A 16,738-nucleotide genomic window follows, 5' to 3' on the forward strand; every position below is an offset into this window, starting at 1 on the left:
AATGGCCTACTGCTTATGAAATTACTTTTTTACCCATTATCATTCATGATGACACTAAGAATTGAGGTTTATCCTAGGTAACTGACTCAAGCAGCGTCGATGCTAAAAACAAGTAGGTTATGCAATCCAGAAAAGAGCAATATGTCATCACCAAAGTGGTAATGCAATCATCAAGCAATTTTACACTACAAGCAGGCAGTAGATTGAAGAGATAAAAAGTTCACTATATAAGAAGAAAACAAGTCAACTATCTTTAAGTTTTGTCTAATGTTTGAAATCTGCGACTACGTACATGAGCTCCGCCCAAGCGTCAAATATATCAGAACCAGTTTTTGTTCCGAACTTACAAAAATGAGTTTGCAATGCAGATATTTTTCTTTCTTTCTTTCTTTCTTCCTTCCTTCTCCAGACCAACAAATCAAAGTCGTAATGTTAGTGTAACATTATTCTTCTCCGAGAAAGCCCAGAGGGGTTTCGCAGGTGTGCGCACAAGAGCCTTCACTCCTAGTGGATTGTCTTTGCTCTGCATATTTGACATGACAATAAGGAATCATAACTATGAAAACTAGGTCGAGAAGATGCTGAACATGAAGAGACAATCAAGACATAGATTTTAACAAAAGAAAGTGGAGGGTATGGAACCAAAAGCAAAACCCAACATTTGGTTCAATCCAAAGGTTAATTTTCTCTTTCTAACTTAACTTAGCCTAGTTAGCACATAGAAAGACAACATATATAGTTAGGTTTTTGTGATTTCTCAAACAAAAGGTAAAAGAACATACTGTTGGCACATAAATAAAAACTCTCATTTTATTGGCACATAAAGAAAGGACATAATTTAGTTGGGTTTAATTTCCCAAACAAAAGATGAAAGGATCAGTCTGAATATGTTAATCCTAAGTATATCATTAACAAGAAATATGATGCTCTCCCTTCCCTCTCAATTTATATTATACATCTTATCAAAAGAACTAGAAAAAACTCTCAATTTATTGGCACATAAAAAAAGATCATATTTAGTTATGTTTTAATTTCTCAAACAAAAGAAAGATTAAGTCTGAAAATGTTAGCTGTTAGCCCTAATTCAATACTTCACAGGAAATACAATGCTCTTCCTTTCCAAGGAGAAGCTATACCTCCCAAACTCCATTTATATCATATTTCTATTAAAAATATTAAACAACTCTCAGTAAGTTACATTGACTGATCCCAAATTTTAAATCCCAATTAATAGGTTTTGCTTCGCTCAGTTTAGTTCTGGCTTTAGATAAAATAATCAACTAAATAAAAGCTTTGTTCCTGTATGGTCCTTAAAGCAACAAGCAAAACCAAATGAAATCTATTCCGCAGATAAATCACCAGTTGCAGAAAGTCTAAGAAGACACTCAAAAGAAGGCCAAGGTTATATCAGTATAATTATAGCTAATCATCAGTATAATTATAGCTAATCACGACAAGCTTTTCAAAGAGTAAGAAATTACTATTTGACAGGTTCCAGCTCCAACATTGCAAGCAGGGTAGTCATGAGGGCAGCAGCTGAAGTGATCATCGCAGCAGATCGCCGCCTCCAGAGGGCAGCACCCCCACGCAAAGCAGTAGCTGCCATACTCATAGAGACAACAGCAGGTGGTGGCTGGTGGGCAGGAGTAGTACTCGTCACAGACAGTTGGTGGGCTCACCGGAGAGGGAGGGGATGGACCAGGGTGGGGTGGGTTCTTGCCCTTCTTTATCGGGTAAGATGGTTCCATAGCGATACCGCATTTGCCAGTGGATGCCTTTATGTTACGCTCCATCCTGATGTAGCCAGCCTCTCCCCAGTCTCCTCCCCATGAGTTCCTCACAATCCAGTAGTCCTTGCCATTATCGCTGCCATAGCCTACAACTACAACACCATGGTCCAGCCTAGTCCCGCATCTTCCAGTAAATATACCCTACAAAAGGAGGGTCAGTTAAAATGGCATGACCTGATAAACACAATCTCCAATGCTAGAATTGTTTATGTCAAGAAACATTTAAATATCAATTCGACACCAATAAAGATAATCAATCAAACCAGTATGATACTAATATAATGGATGATAATATTTGAGCCATATTGTTTGATATCATCAAAAAAAATAAAAAAATAATGACAACATATAAATAACATGCGACATCTTATCTGGTCTGGTACTGATTGGGATAATAGCAATTTCGTTATTTGGATGTTAACTTCAATGTACCCATTGCAATATGCAAATGGCTAACAGGATCTGCAACGCTAGCCAAATGCCACAAGTCAATGATGCAAAGCTCAAGGAATCCTAGAACAAAAGGAAAAATAAATAATCACAAGGGCTCTCTTGTGCAATGATGCTAATTCATTGGATTCTCATTCATGATAAGCTTGTTAGTTACAGGAACCATGAACATGTGAATCCATTGATTAAATGCAAATATCTTATAATGATTGTTCTACAAAAATGGTGTAAATCATCATGTAAGTTAAATCCAAGTTCCAACCAATCAGACCTCAGATGGTTGATCAGATAAAGGATGAAAGCAATAACATGACTCAAAACTTTTAACACCTTAAAGTCATGTTACAATAAATTCTCCAATCTAACATAACAACAAATGAAATTGCAAGAGCCAATAGTACACTCATTCCTCAATAAATGACTTCTACAGTGCCAAGTCATTTAAATAGTACAAGAATCACCAATATCCAACATATTTCATCTTGAATACCAGTAAATGGCTATTTATGCTAGAATTAGAGTAGAATCTGATAAGCTTTACTATTCACAGGTATACCATAAACATGACAAGTAAGATTGATTCGATGAAGAAAAGGTAGCAATGCTTGCCAACATAAATGCAAGATTCAAGATTTAGTTAGTTCACAAGAAAATGATTGTTCGAACAACAAAACACATACCGATTGGTAGAGTTGGAACGCCCTGCCACCCGCTTCAATAGCAACACTAACAGGCTGGTTCACAACAGCCTTCTGCAGGGCCTTCTCATCGTTCTGCGGGACATCTTCATACCCATCGATGGAGACGACCTTGGCATTCTTCTGCAGTCACAAATTAGCAAGACAAATACAATCAGGAGATCACTTCCTCATGAAGAAAGACGTAGGGAGAGCAATCAACGAAGGGTATGTACCTTGTTTTGGTCACACATGCCGTTACGGGCCTTGTAGGGGTAGTCGTCTTCAGTGTCGATGCCGCCATTGTTGATGATGAACTCAAAGGCATAGTCCATGAGGCCACCGTTGCAGCCCATATTGTAGGAGTTGTCACAATCCACCAGCTCCTGCTCTGACAGTGTTATCAGCTCCCCTGTCACGATCTGATTGATCCCTTCCACTGCACCAACTGTCGAGAACGCCCAGCAACTCCCTTCACAGCCATCAATAATCATCATGAACATCACTCGCTTGAGCTTCCCAATTACAGTAAGAAAATCGATCATGGCAGCAACTAATAATAAATCATTAAAATCATGATTTAAAATCTTGGATATCAAATCCGATATATATCAACACATGGTACATTGGTACATATCTGAACGGATGAAAAGAGACACTCCATCGTATGTGTCCCAATAAACACCATAAGCTTCGTATTGGTACAAACAAAATTAGGAACATTAGTTAAAGTCATAGCATGAATTCTTTTCCAAATCTTTATGTAACAACATGTAACATCTGAATTTCTTTTTATTGTTTCAAAGAAATTTCCTTTACCTCAATGTACCTTCGCATCAATACCCACATGTCTCCTTTACACATATAAGAAGTCATTAGAATGCATCATTTCCTCAAACTTTTAGATTAAAACAGCAAAACTAATCATGACAGCAGCTAGTAATAGGTTGTTAAAAATATAATGTACCAACATATGATACGTATTTCATTTAAATCAAAGCCTGACAACTTCAAGAAACGAGCCATGGCAATATTTTATCGGATAAAACAGTATCACATAAACATGGTGCGAACAGTTATTCTGGTGCGAGTGAACAGACAAGCATGAGTCAATGTGCAATATAACAAGGGTACGGTTGTAATTTAATAGTGCGACGCTTTGCTTAGGGCGAAAGCAACGGCGGGAGGCGGGAGAAAGAGAACAAGACGGGGGAGAAAGAAGCGGGGGCTCTAACCGCAGTAGCCTTGGTCCTTGACGGCGGCGACGGCTCCCTTCGCTCTCCAGTCAACGGATTCTGGCAGCTCCTCACCGTCGCCGAGACGGTACCGGTCGCTGGGCACGCGGTTTCTGCGGGCGGCGCCGCGGGGTCTGGCACCGATGAAACCGGCCCGGTACTCGTCGTTGGTGAGGTCGGCGAAGCGGTTGAGGCCGAGGCGGTACCGGTGCAGGCCGGCGTCGGCTTCGGCGTTGTGGGCGTCGATGAAGCGGAGGTTGTCCTTGAAGATCTCGAACCGCCTCTCCATCTCGCCAAGCGCGTTGTACGTCCGGCCGTGCTTGATCAGCCAGCCCTCGTACATCCGCCGCATCTCCTCCTTGCTGCGCTCTAGACCCTTGACGCCGTGCTCCTCGTCGTAGGAGATGATGGACATGTCCGACGCAGCGGACGCGAGCCCGAAGAGGACGAGCAGGAGGGCGGCGAGGCAGGCTGTCGAAGCCATCGTGGGTGGGTCGAAAAGGTGGGGATTTTGATGGCCGGGAAGCCGAAAGGTGTAGCCTTTTATAGAGGAGGGGAGAGACGGTGATGAATTGGGTTTCAAGTAGGTGGGGCAAAGGGTAATATTGTTTTGAATCGTCACGTTATTTATTGTTGCCTAATAATAATAACAATAATAATAATAATAATAATAATAATAATTAATTATTATTATTGTGGAGTAAGATAGTTTATTGGGGATGAAAGGACTGATACGGAGCATAGTAAAAGAAGAGTAAAAATATTATTGATTAAGAGAGGAGGACAAAAGAGGAAATGAAATGAAATGAATGCTTTAGTATCGTCTTTTTTAGTTTGGTAAATCGCACGTACTCATACGAAAATCAAGTTTATTATTTTTCTATTTAAATTATAAATAAAAACATGGATTTTGAAGTCAGAAGAATCATTGTTTACTTTGGACTTTTCTTGTTTAATAGTTTTAGGTATTTTATGACCTACTAACATCTTTCGAAGGTATTTATAATTATCCCTTTTATAGTAGTGATTTGCTCCTACTTCGTCCGTAGATATAGGTCAATTGATCGAACCACGTAAATCTAGTGTTTTCGTCTTTTTTATTTTTCTACTTTATTATTTTTATTGGATTGTCAAATTACTCTTTGGTAAATTTTTTTAAATTAGTTCTAACACCTTTGATGCTTGTCTTTGACCTCATAACTCGATGGTAAAAAAATCCAAATAAATCATCATATATGAAGAGTAATTCAAAAAATCAAGCATCATCGATGCACACGACCTTTGGCAATATTCAAATTCATATTAGATTAATATTGATTTGGCAATCAGATATAAACGTATCCTTTTCCCGTATCATCTACCTTTCATTGCATTTCGAAACACAGTGTGAATTGTGACATAAAAAATTATGATACAATTCAACGATGATATCGAATGAATATCTCATGCCCTAACTTGATTGTGTTATAGTGATAAAATATTTTTCAGCTAGACTTGACTGCATCACAGATTTGAGACGAGTTATAATCACATTTAGCTGCATCACGGAGTCGAAATGCTTTATAGCATTTCGATCATGTTATATAGTTGAGATATTTCATGATCATATTATGTCATTTTGTAAAGTCGAGATGCTTCATCGTTAGATTTGTGGGCATCAAAAAAATAAAATGTTTCGTAACTTAATTTGATTATGTCAAAGAAATAAGAGATGTTTTAAAGAAATGAGATGCTTTGTTATCCAATTTGATCGTGTCGAGAAAATAGAATGCTTCATAGCCGTACTTGGATATGTCAAACAAATGAAACACTTTGTGCTCCAATTCGATCATGTCACAGCTTTTGTGATTTTCTTACCATCGACTATTATAAGCGCTTTCGGTAGATGGGATATGCTTTGATTATAGTAGTGGTAGGTCTTATCTGATTTGATTTCTAACAGGTCAATATCATTTTTCTAATGTTAAATCTTCCACACTACACTACGTAATGCAATCACTGGGTAGTCGTGTAGCAAAGGATGAGCGGTGATTCGATCAATATTATCGACGATTCTTCCTCGTCATTCATTCAATATTCATATCGAGATTACTAAGGTTGATAGGAACGATTTTATCTCATGCTAGCTCATATGTCACACAAGCTCACATCTAGGCAGGACTTCGAGTCATCAGCCTCGAAATGACGCCACAGTACATCCCAATATGTATTGCATCAATAACACTAGTAAGAAGGCCTAGGAATCAAATATAAAAAGGAACTCATCTGCTTGAAGGGGACTCTCTATATACTAACTTAGTCATATAGCTTTTAATGTTGTCTTCTCCTCTTCGCTAACTTAAGCATCAGAGGGGTCGCACTGAGCAACCCTTGACGCCAACCTATCATGCAGGATTGTCAATCGTCCAAGACACCTAAACGACCTAATCCCTAGGGAGGAACCTTATAGCTAGAAAGATCCTAGTTCGCTTACCCGATCATCCCAAACTGGGTCCTCATCAGTAGAACGGCTTCCGACCGAGCAACCTATGTGGTCTCACCTTACAGAGTCTCCCATGTTAGCCAAGAAGAGACACTTGGATGAGCTTGTACCTTTGGCAATGAACCAACCGGATTGACTTATCAATTGACGGTACTCATAACACCATCATTCTTGCACTAGAAGGAGGGTCGAATGTCGTAGGTGCACCCTTCCATCACTCTTCTTAGTGAACGTTTTAGATAAGGACCCCTCCTCCCTTTCCCGAGGGGCGGAGGCGAGCCCCATGCTTACCTCATCAGAAGCGCCCCTCAAGCTTCGATGCTAGGGGGAAATGCATATGTGGCTCTTCACCCTTGGTAACATCGCCCCGTGATGCTTTCAAACTAGTGCTCAGCCCCCCCCTCGCCTGTGGGAGTAATAGACCCTTGATGACTTCTCAAGGGACACTCCGATGATAGTCGAGACTTAGGGGCTCTTACCTCATGAAATAGCAAGATGGAAAGACTCTAAACATTCCCCACTTAAGAATCATTCCAAAGGCCAATAATACATCCTAAAGAGGTTTTCATTAAATTGGACAAAACGAGTTACAAAAGCAGATGCCATCCCAAAGGGGATGCCATAAAATAAGAGTTAACAAAAACAAAACAAAAGGGTCACCAGGACCCAACTACATCAAGCCGAAGAAGGCAGAGCTAGAGGAGACGCTAGGTGATTATCGAATGGGACCTCTGTGGGAGTAAGTACTTTGACGTCTGAGGGAAGCTCCATATAAGGGTCTCAGGATACCTCACCTTGAAGTGATTAATGGCGATTTGGTACTCGAACTCGTATGCAGCTTAGCTAGAGCACCAGAGGCTACATTGGGACCCCTCAGATTCCTTGTAGGAGGCCATTACCCTCCTCTACTACTTAGAGGCTTGGTTCTTCTCCTCCTTATTAGAAAACCTAAGGCAGCATCACATGTACAGCAGAATGACAAAAAATAAAAATCCTAAATTTCCAGAAGATGAAGAAGGTAAAACCGTAAAATTGAAAACTATATATATATATATATATATATATATATATATATATATGTGTGTGTGTGTGTGTGTGTATGTATGTATATATATATATATGTATGTATATATATATATATGTATGTATATATATATATATATGTATATGTATATATATATGTATATGTATATATATATGTATATGTATATATATATGTATATGTATATATATATGTATATGTATATATATATGTATATGTATATATATATGTATATATATATATATATATATATATATATATATATATATATATATATATATATATTACCTAGGGAGATTATATATCCCTGAAAACCTACAAATCTATGCGAGAGGATGAAGAAGATAAATTGTCCTCCTCTTTAGTGGTGATCCACACGGAAGATGCGGTGAAGACACTTCTCAAATTGCTACACAAACTACCTTTCCATGCGCACTACACGATCAAGAAGGGGTTGACCCTTTTTGTTGTTCACACGCCCTAATCTAGGGCTATCGATTGAGGAGAAGAGGAAGAGATGAGTATAGGAGGTGGTAGCCAAAAAAGGTCTAGCCTATAGCCCTTTGGTTCCCTCCTATTTATAGAGACATCTTATAAATAATAGGTCTCTATCCAATAATCTCTTATTGGCTCTTATTGGATCTCATCCATAAGATCCAATAATTCAATGGCTTATTAGATATCCAATAAGATAAGAGCTCAAATGGATATCTCATATCTGAACCTCTACTCGTTGTAGTACCTACCGTATATGTGTGACCCTTTAGGCTCAATATCGAGCTGGTCATAAGTCATACCTATCAGAACTTCTTCTGGTTCAATGAATTATTATCTTCATAATAATTTACTCGACTCATTGACTACAGACGTACTAGGCTACTACGTCGTAGTCTCCAAACGATATAGGGGAATCCAATCCATTAGACATGTCTTCCTTAGTTATCATATATCTATAGTCTCTTATCCATCTAATATCCCAAAAATTATATACCAGGTATGGTACTATCAGACTCATACAGAATCTACTTGAGTCTCGTTCTAATCGGATTCTTCCGGAAAACTCTTTCTCTCAATCCAAATGACCCCGACTAGGGATTTACTTGAGCAAGAACACATGAGATGTTCCTCTCATGTTACTGAGAGCGGATGATCCTTTATCGACACTTAATTGCTCTCGAAAGATTGGTTGTCACTCCCGATGATCGATTGTGTCAGATTTGAAACTTTCAAACCTATAAGTCGGATATCAAAGAGTGTAGTACCCATATAGAACATCTTTGATGTCTTAAGTTTAAAGACCAGATACACCACTAGGATGATAGAATCGCTATTTGATAACGAGGTATCTTCAATCATTCAGTATTCCATGAGCGAATCAGTCAGTGAACTATTCTCCAATAAGCATTTGCACTTGCACTGTATCCCTAATATCCCCACATAAGCAACTATGAGATAAGTCATTTCTATCATATGGACGAGTATACAGTACACAAGTATGTCTTGTTATCTCGATGTCCCTCTCGAGTAACGTATGACCAAAATTATTTAGGATTATATTTAAAGATAAATCAATCTTATTATCACGATCTCATCACGATCTGATTCTCATTAGATAAATCTATTGATATCATAATATAATATTAAATAAATAATAAACAAAAGAGTACATAATATGTCACATATAATATAGCTCACATATTAACTTACAACTAACAATGACACTATCAAAGGTAATACGTGAGTCGCCGGTTGCTTCTCTTACTGTGTTATTATATCGTCATCTCTTAAGATCGGCAAGTTGACCCTGCCTAATTAACTCCATTTGTTGCTTTAAATCTAAGCAGTCATGGCGTTAATGAGATTGAAAGTACTCTAATATTTTTCTTGGGACAGCCGAAGTTCCCATTGGTTGAGGTGCGCATAGTAACCTCTTCTCCCGAAGTATTAAGGGACATGGTTGTGTCCGATCACCTCGGTGAAGTTGTTTTTCCGCTTTGACGATTTGCTATTGATGATCCATTCCATTCCATGTAATTGCTCTGCTCTCGGACGAAAAGATCAAAAGATTTGCGCTCGATTGTACCTTAGATTTCACTCCTGTATCAGCTCTGATTCCATGCCATCATAGTGAATCTAAGGTGCAGTTGGAGCAATTGATGGATTAATCGGGTTCTACTAAGCTAGATTTGGCTAATCGCATAAGATTAATCAGGTTCTTCTTCTAAGCGTTACGAGCAGAACAAACAAAAGTTCGTGTTTTGTTTTTGGCAATAACACTTGAAAGCAAACACATGTTGCCAAAAACGAGCCCCTATAAATAAAAGAAAACGAAGAGACTAAAGAAAGAAGGCAGGCAAGCGATGGCAAACATGGAATGAATGAATAAAACGGCAGCGGATGGTGTAATGAAACCTCAACCTCTCCATGGAGGAGAAGAGGGAGAAAACCTGAGTGGAATGGAGAAGAGGAGCACCGTCTCCCCCTCCTCCTACGACTAGCTATAGAAGATAGCCGAGAAGAAAGCTTGGTGTTAGCAGAAGAAGAAGAGGAGCAAATGGAAGCAGTGCTGCCGCTTGCCGAGGACGATTGGGTGGAGGTGCTTCGTTCTCTCGCGGCCAAGGAAGGGGAGTCCTCGCTCGAGCTCGAGCTCGCCAGTGACGATGGCGGCGGCTGCTACCTCCGGTCGGCGAGGAAGGATGCGGTGGAGTGGGTGTCGCGCGCTGCGGCGCGCCACGCCTTCTCCCCCCTCACGGCGGTCCTCGCCGTGAACTACCTCGACCGCTGCTTCCTCTCCCGCGCCGCGGGCGGTGGGCTCCGGCTCCAAGACGACAAGCCATGGATGGGGCGTCTTGCGGCCGTCGCTTGCCTCTCCCTGGCGGCAAAGGTGGAGGAGACGCGCGTCCCTCTCCTGCTCGATCTCCAAGCAGAGGAGGGGAAGTACGTGTTCGAGCCGAGGACCATAAGGCGGATGGAGCTTCTGGTTCTCGCCGCGCTCCGCTGGAGGATGAATCCCGTCACCCCCCTGTCATTCATCCACCACCTACTCCCCCGCCTCCGTTCTAAGGATAAGATCGCCAACACCGATCCCTCCGCCGCCACCGGCATTGCCATGGCTCGGAGGTGTGAAGCGGCTCTCCTGTCGGCAATAGCTGGTGAGTTAACCTCAAAATGCGTCCTTTTTCATTCCCTTTCGCACCATTTCCTGAATTCTCTGTTTATTTGGCGAAGATTGGAGATGGGTTCAGTTTCCTTCATCGGTCTGGGCAGCGGCGGCACTACTCCAAGCGTCCGCGGTGGCGGCTCAAGAAAGCCACTGCGTCATCTCCCTCCTCAACGTCCCAATGGTTGGTCCTTTTTGCCACACTGTCTTATTACCGACTGCACTCTGTTTAAGGGTAGACTCAACTGCTCTACAGGCAAAAGTGGAAGAATGCCATCAGCTAATGCTGGAATCAGCGAGCGCCGCCATTACCGGACACAAGCGCAAGCATTCGTCTTCCGTTTTCCACTACTGTTCATCGCCACCGAGCCCCATTGGGGTGGTCGGCTCCTGCTTCGGCAGCGAGAGCTCAAGCGACTCCCAGGCGATGCGGCCGCCATCACCCGCGGCACATCCTCTCCAGAAGCAGATCAATGGCAGTGAGAGAGGAAGGTGTTGATTCTGTTGGAGTACAAGTATCATCTGTGCCTTCCATCTCTGCCATTGCTCTGAGTTCCTGGGAGCAATTTTAGTTGGCTTTTGAGGTGGTAGTTGTGGAGAAGAAGAAGAAGAGATGGGTGGCATTGTTCTTTTCCAATTCCCAACTGTAGCAGTGCTCCTCTTTCCTACTGTTCGGATAGCTACTAGTTCTCTTGGCCCAGTTCTCATCAATGCTTTGCTCTCTCTCTCTCTCTCTCTCTCCACGAAGAAACCCAACGTCAAAGCCCGTCTCAGCACTCCAAAGACTCTTGAATCCACACCACCTAATACAACTAAAGCACCTTAGTCCTCCCTCTTAACGACAGTGCTTTTCTCCAACTTTTCCTCTCAATCTAAGAGACCTGGTTTAAGCAGAAAAGCTTCCTTTATTCCATTACAGGTCATTCCTCGAGCAAATAATAAAAAGGCCAAAGGACTCAAGCAAAGAGAGAGAGAGAGAGAGAGAGAGAGAGACTACTGTGCTCCTTTTGTTTTCTTCTCTTTGGGACTTACCGTGAAGAGGAGTGGGATGGGCAAAGCCCACCAACTGAAACCATCTTTTCCTCCGTAGTAGAAGAGTCTGCAATGGACACTGGATCAGGTGGTCTGAGCGGAGCTTTGCAGCAGTCAACACACAAATGCCTCCTTGGAACCGGAGCAAATCATCATTAGATTGTCAAGATTAAATGGTGGATTTGGGGCCGCAATCTTTACTTGAACTAAATGATATCGTCATGAGGCATCATAATGAACATGGCCTGACAGTACCATCAACCTCAGAGGCTCAAAAGTAGGGAGATTAAAATGGACCTGATGAAACCAATCGGTTCTATTAGTGCTACTACTGACAAGTAAACAAATTAGAGTTGCAGAGATTTTAGTTGGAGATCTACCACATGATTGCAACACAGTAACTGCGTACGCAGAGGAAACAAGAAGACATAGTCGTTGCACACACAGTTTGATCAAAGCTGAGAAGAAGACGAGAAAGAAAATGAATCGAAAGAGGGAAATGGTTCCCTAAAAGTCCAAAGCGATTTGGAACTGTGAACTGGTCTTTGAATCCAGAGCACTGTTCCAGCTTTTCTTTACGTTTCAGAATCATCTTTTTCTCGAGGTGGGGTTCTTTTTTGCCCACAGAGGCAGCATCAAAAGATCTACCTCTACCTCTATGACAATTATTGTCGAATAACATGATGCCCAACTCCATCTTTTGACTCAGTCCTCCATGCTTGAGGAACAAGAACATGACAGTTGTCACCACCAATACAATTAGAAGAAAAGAAACATATGAACATATAGGATCTCATCTTCCATTCCTAAACTCCATATCTAAGTTTTGATGGCTTGACAAGTTCCTAAAAGCAAGTACCAACCAACATCAGCAGAGCCGGATGAAGCCTTAAGAGGGTTAAGCTATCTCTCTCTCTCTCTCTCTCTCTCTCTCTCTCATGATGGGTTGGGTAATGAATGTAGAAGAATTGTAGGAAGACAGGTGACAGAGATGGCCCTACCACTATGGAGGTTCTGCACAAGCACTTTGTATGCATATAGGTCTTTGAATCCTAGTCCGGGGGCAGTTGCATGCTTTGCATGACTTATGGAGAGAATAATGATTGCTCTCCAATGACTATGCTTTCAATCTTAAGCTGAGAAGCAAGTAGGAGATTCAAAGTTTTCCCGGTAGGGCTGTTGGAAGACACTCTAAAAGGCCCCACTGGTACCAACTCAGACCACTATTTTCCCACAGCATACCACTGTTTGTATTCGCATTTGGCTGACAGGTTGTTAGTCAAAAACATCTGCTAAGTAATCTTAATAGAATGGATTGCGTGTTTATGCTAACAAAATGTTTCAGATGGTTCATTACCCAGCTGAGATGCTTGGCAGGCTAAAACATGATATATTTCTCAAAGCAGAGATTTGAACTACATGATCTGGAAACTCACAATCACTTTGATGGTTTCGGGAAATGAAGATTGATTAGCATTGGAAGTTTGGACAGCTCTACTTGAGTTTTGCCCAACAATATGCTCTTCAACTTGTCATCGCAATTGACTAAGTTCTTATTGTTTGGATCCTGCAAAACCATAAGCATTTTCTGTCAATATCTGCTCAGCCTTCTCATGTGCATATTGAGTTCTTATAAATACAACAGAGAGTTTTCTTATAAACAAAAACAAAACTGATGCAACAAAGTAAAGATTTTGTGTTCAAAATATAATATGTAATAATGATCATAATAAACTCTAAAACTAATGATAGCAATACATTCTTAGTAGAAGGAAAAAACTGCACATTAACACGCTGACAGTGAATTTTACATAAGTAAACCTGTCAAAATTATAACAAATATTATATTAAAGAAAGGAGATCAAGATGATGTTAAGACAAATTTTCATTACAATGATCATGATGATAAATAAAATAGCATGAATCCAAACTTGGCAAAGTCTGCATCAATTTAGGATGTTCACTAAATTTCTTTTGTGCACATTCTTCTAACTGAAGCATGGAAAGAATTTGGTAATCCATATTATAGACATTCATGCTGAACCATGACATCATCAGCCCTTGACAATTCATACTGAATCACATAGCAACAATTTTCATTCCCTCAAGTTAAACATACAACATCCTTTTAAACCATAAAATATTTCTTTCAACTCCATGTGAATTTTAATGTTCACCTCCTCATAGATTTCTGGTATAAATCAAGTACAGAAATAGTATTCAAACAATCTACATTTACTGATGCCATAAGACATGGAGAAAAAAAGAAAGGAATGTTACCAGATGTCTTCTCTTTGTTTTTTGAATTATCCTTATATTTAATAAATAACAAAAGAATTATGAATAAATTGAAAAAGCAAAAAAGTCAGACACAAATATCGGACTGTAAAAATCACATGGATCAAATCTTTGTTCAGCCTTTTTCGCACGCATATTGAATGTTCCAAACTGGAACAAGAGAATGCCATGTAATTCAAAAAGAAGAAGCTGCATTTACCAAGGGTGGCACTACATTCTAAATTAAAAAAAAAAACTTTGCATCCATCATTAAAGCTGGATCTTAGATGACTAAAATTGTGAAGGTTATAATGGAACTCATTGATCCAAATAAAAGTAATTAAATGATGTTATAAAAAAAGGTAATTTTTATGATAACTGTCACAGAGCCACTTTAAACCATATCATATCTGGGATTCAACCAAAACAGCCAACCAAGATGTGCCCGTGTTCAGCTAAAACATGGAGCTGCCCAACCCTGTTTGGACTACAGTAGTTCTCTAGGTGCTGCTATAACTTATGCCAGTCCAGTAATGAAAGGTTGCACCTTCAGATGCACACAACCAAGTTGGTAAGAGATGGGACAGCACTGTCCTGCTTGGAAGGGATTGAAGAAGATTTTCAGCATTTGCAAAAATTATTATAAGCACTACAAACTAGAGTATAGGTGTCTTATCACTATCCGGTAGAGATTTAGAGACCGATGAATCTTGGAAAAGCATTCCAACTACAGAAAAGAAACCAGCAAGGGCAGCAGCACCCTCTTATGCCAATCAAGATTGGGTCACCTAGCTGTTGGGAGTGCCAAACAGATCCAGTTCACGTTGGACTTGAGGTGGTTAAGCAATATTTGGCGACCAGCTTATTCGAACCAGCCAACAGTCCATAAAGGAGTAGTCACCAAGAGCAACAAATTCGGTAAAGTATGGAATAGCAGCAATAACAAACTGTTTAAAAGTTATTTTTCATTTTATTTTCAGCAATTATCTGTTGTTATTGGATTATTATAGACTACATTCAGGCACAAAAAGGATGAGCTTTGGCTTGTGATCTTTTTTCACTGCAATAAGATTATCTATATTACCCTGTTTAGTCTTCTAGTTCGTAGATTGACAGTATCACTAAGATCTTTGCATGTACATGCTTATTGAGAGCATTCCATACCCTTCCTTCCTGAACTACCACATCGTCAGAATCACTCGATGGTTCATTACTGAATCAGTTAAACACAGGCTAATATCACCAAATGCATTACATTCATGTTAAAGACACATCATTTCTTCTATGCAGTGCCACAAAAAAATTATTACTTGCATCATCATCAATACAGATTTTATTCACTGCATGCATTCCTTAAGGATCAAAATGCATCATTTTCCCGGTGGTATTGCAAGAATTTATTATTTTTATGTGAATTTACGTTCATATTTTATATATTTGGAATCAATCAATTAGAGCAGTAGCTAATTCATGCAGACTGCATACAGTGAGGCCGAAAGACATAGAAAATAAACAAAAAAAAATCGTTTTTTCTTTCTTGGGTGCCAATAGCCTAAATTAGGTAGTCCGTCCGTTATAATAAAAAAACAAATTATTATAAAATAACTGGAAAAAAAGAAAAAGAAAGGTGTATGCAGACTATTACAATCTCAGCATAACCTTTCAAAACTAACCTTGGAGATTAAACAAAGCCGTAAAGGACACGTTATCTAATGGTGAAGGGAAGCTGGTGGTGGAAGATACCTGTAGGTTGTGGGTCTTGATATGTGACCAGACGCGGATGAAGAAGCTGAGATGAGCCATCTGGGATTGGCCACCGGCGAACTCCCTGAGGTTGGACGGCAGGTTGACCAGGTCGATCAGCCGTGCCACCTTCTTCGGACACTCGCCCAGCATCGCCTTCCTCGCCTGCTGCCCCACCACCATCGCTTCTAAATCCCTAAATGCTTCGACCACGTAGTGGCCTCTCTCGACCTCCAATTCAATTGACCTAGCGACCAATCCGAGGCAACTGCCAGCGGCGTCGGAGCCAAGCGAGCGTGGGAAGGAGATCGACCGAAGAGAGGCGGAGGAAGACAGCAATAGGAGGCGGCGGCCGCGTCGGGGAGGGGAACGATATAGTCAGATACGAACACGCATCACAGTAAATCCATCCGACAATGTGCATGCATAAAGCTTTGAGATTCGTGCATGGATCTACGACACAAGACACGAAAATGCGTATATATAATATCCTTACAAAACACAAGTTTTATTCAATGGTATATTAATCTTCGTAGTTGTATATCAGTGTCAACTAAGTAAATACTAAAATCACATTAATATCCTTTTAAATTTTAATATTTCAGATATTTTAATAATTACATATCTATTCTGCACCAACTAATTAATATTATTTATAATCAATCTTCATCAGTGTTTATATGAGGGATAATCTGATTGTTCTCAAGTGTTTCTCTCAGGAGGAGAGCTTGTTGATTAGGTCCTTATAGAATTCAAACAATTAAGTCCACAGTTCAAACAATTCTTCCTTAGCTTTTTCCTAAACAGTTGTGTATATGGATTATCTTAATTAGGTCCTTATACAATCTTC

The 16,738-nt window shown here is 40.1% G+C and overlaps 3 protein-coding genes across 4 annotated transcripts; 1 reads left to right on the forward strand and 2 right to left on the reverse strand.

The window, feature by feature from the left end:
* Positions 1 to 226: 226 nt before the first annotated feature.
* On the reverse strand, positions 227 to 4,724 carry LOC103977245 (oryzain alpha chain). The gene is made up of 5 exons (XM_009392709.3): positions 4,153 to 4,724; positions 3,154 to 3,389; positions 2,921 to 3,061; positions 1,482 to 1,931; positions 227 to 523 (listed from the first exon to the last, which is right to left on the reverse strand). The coding sequence occupies exons 1-5, from the start codon at positions 4,634 to 4,636 to the stop codon at positions 419 to 421; spliced, it is 1,416 nt and encodes a 471-aa protein (XP_009390984.2). The 5' UTR covers positions 4,637 to 4,724; the 3' UTR covers positions 227 to 418.
* A 5,195-nt stretch (positions 4,725 to 9,919) lies between these two features.
* Positions 9,920 to 11,383, forward strand: LOC135606724 (cyclin-D3-2-like). Its single transcript, XM_065097867.1, has 3 exons — positions 9,920 to 10,828; positions 10,905 to 11,020; positions 11,093 to 11,383. The coding sequence occupies exons 1-3, from the start codon at positions 10,231 to 10,233 to the stop codon at positions 11,333 to 11,335; spliced, it is 957 nt and encodes a 318-aa protein (XP_064953939.1). The 5' UTR covers positions 9,920 to 10,230; the 3' UTR covers positions 11,336 to 11,383.
* A 605-nt stretch (positions 11,384 to 11,988) lies between these two features.
* On the reverse strand, positions 11,989 to 16,266 carry LOC103977243 (upstream activation factor subunit UAF30). Of its 2 annotated transcripts, XM_065097868.1 has the most exons (3): positions 15,889 to 16,266; positions 13,305 to 13,435; positions 11,989 to 12,165 (listed from the first exon to the last, which is right to left on the reverse strand). In XM_065097868.1, the coding sequence occupies exons 1-2, from the start codon at positions 16,069 to 16,071 to the stop codon at positions 13,307 to 13,309; spliced, it is 312 nt and encodes a 103-aa protein (XP_064953940.1). In that variant the 5' UTR covers positions 16,072 to 16,266; the 3' UTR covers positions 11,989 to 12,165; positions 13,305 to 13,306. The 2 variants fall into 2 exon arrangements, with proteins under 2 accessions (XP_064953940.1, XP_009390982.1); XM_009392707.3 differs by lacking the exon at positions 11,989 to 12,165 and having other exon boundaries at positions 13,162 to 13,435.
* Positions 16,267 to 16,738: the final 472 nt, after the last annotated feature.

Source organism: Musa acuminata, chromosome BXJ2-3, assembly GCF_036884655.1.
Source record: "Musa acuminata AAA Group cultivar baxijiao chromosome BXJ2-3, Cavendish_Baxijiao_AAA, whole genome shotgun sequence".
Taxonomy (NCBI): Eukaryota; Viridiplantae; Streptophyta; class Magnoliopsida; order Zingiberales; family Musaceae; genus Musa; species Musa acuminata.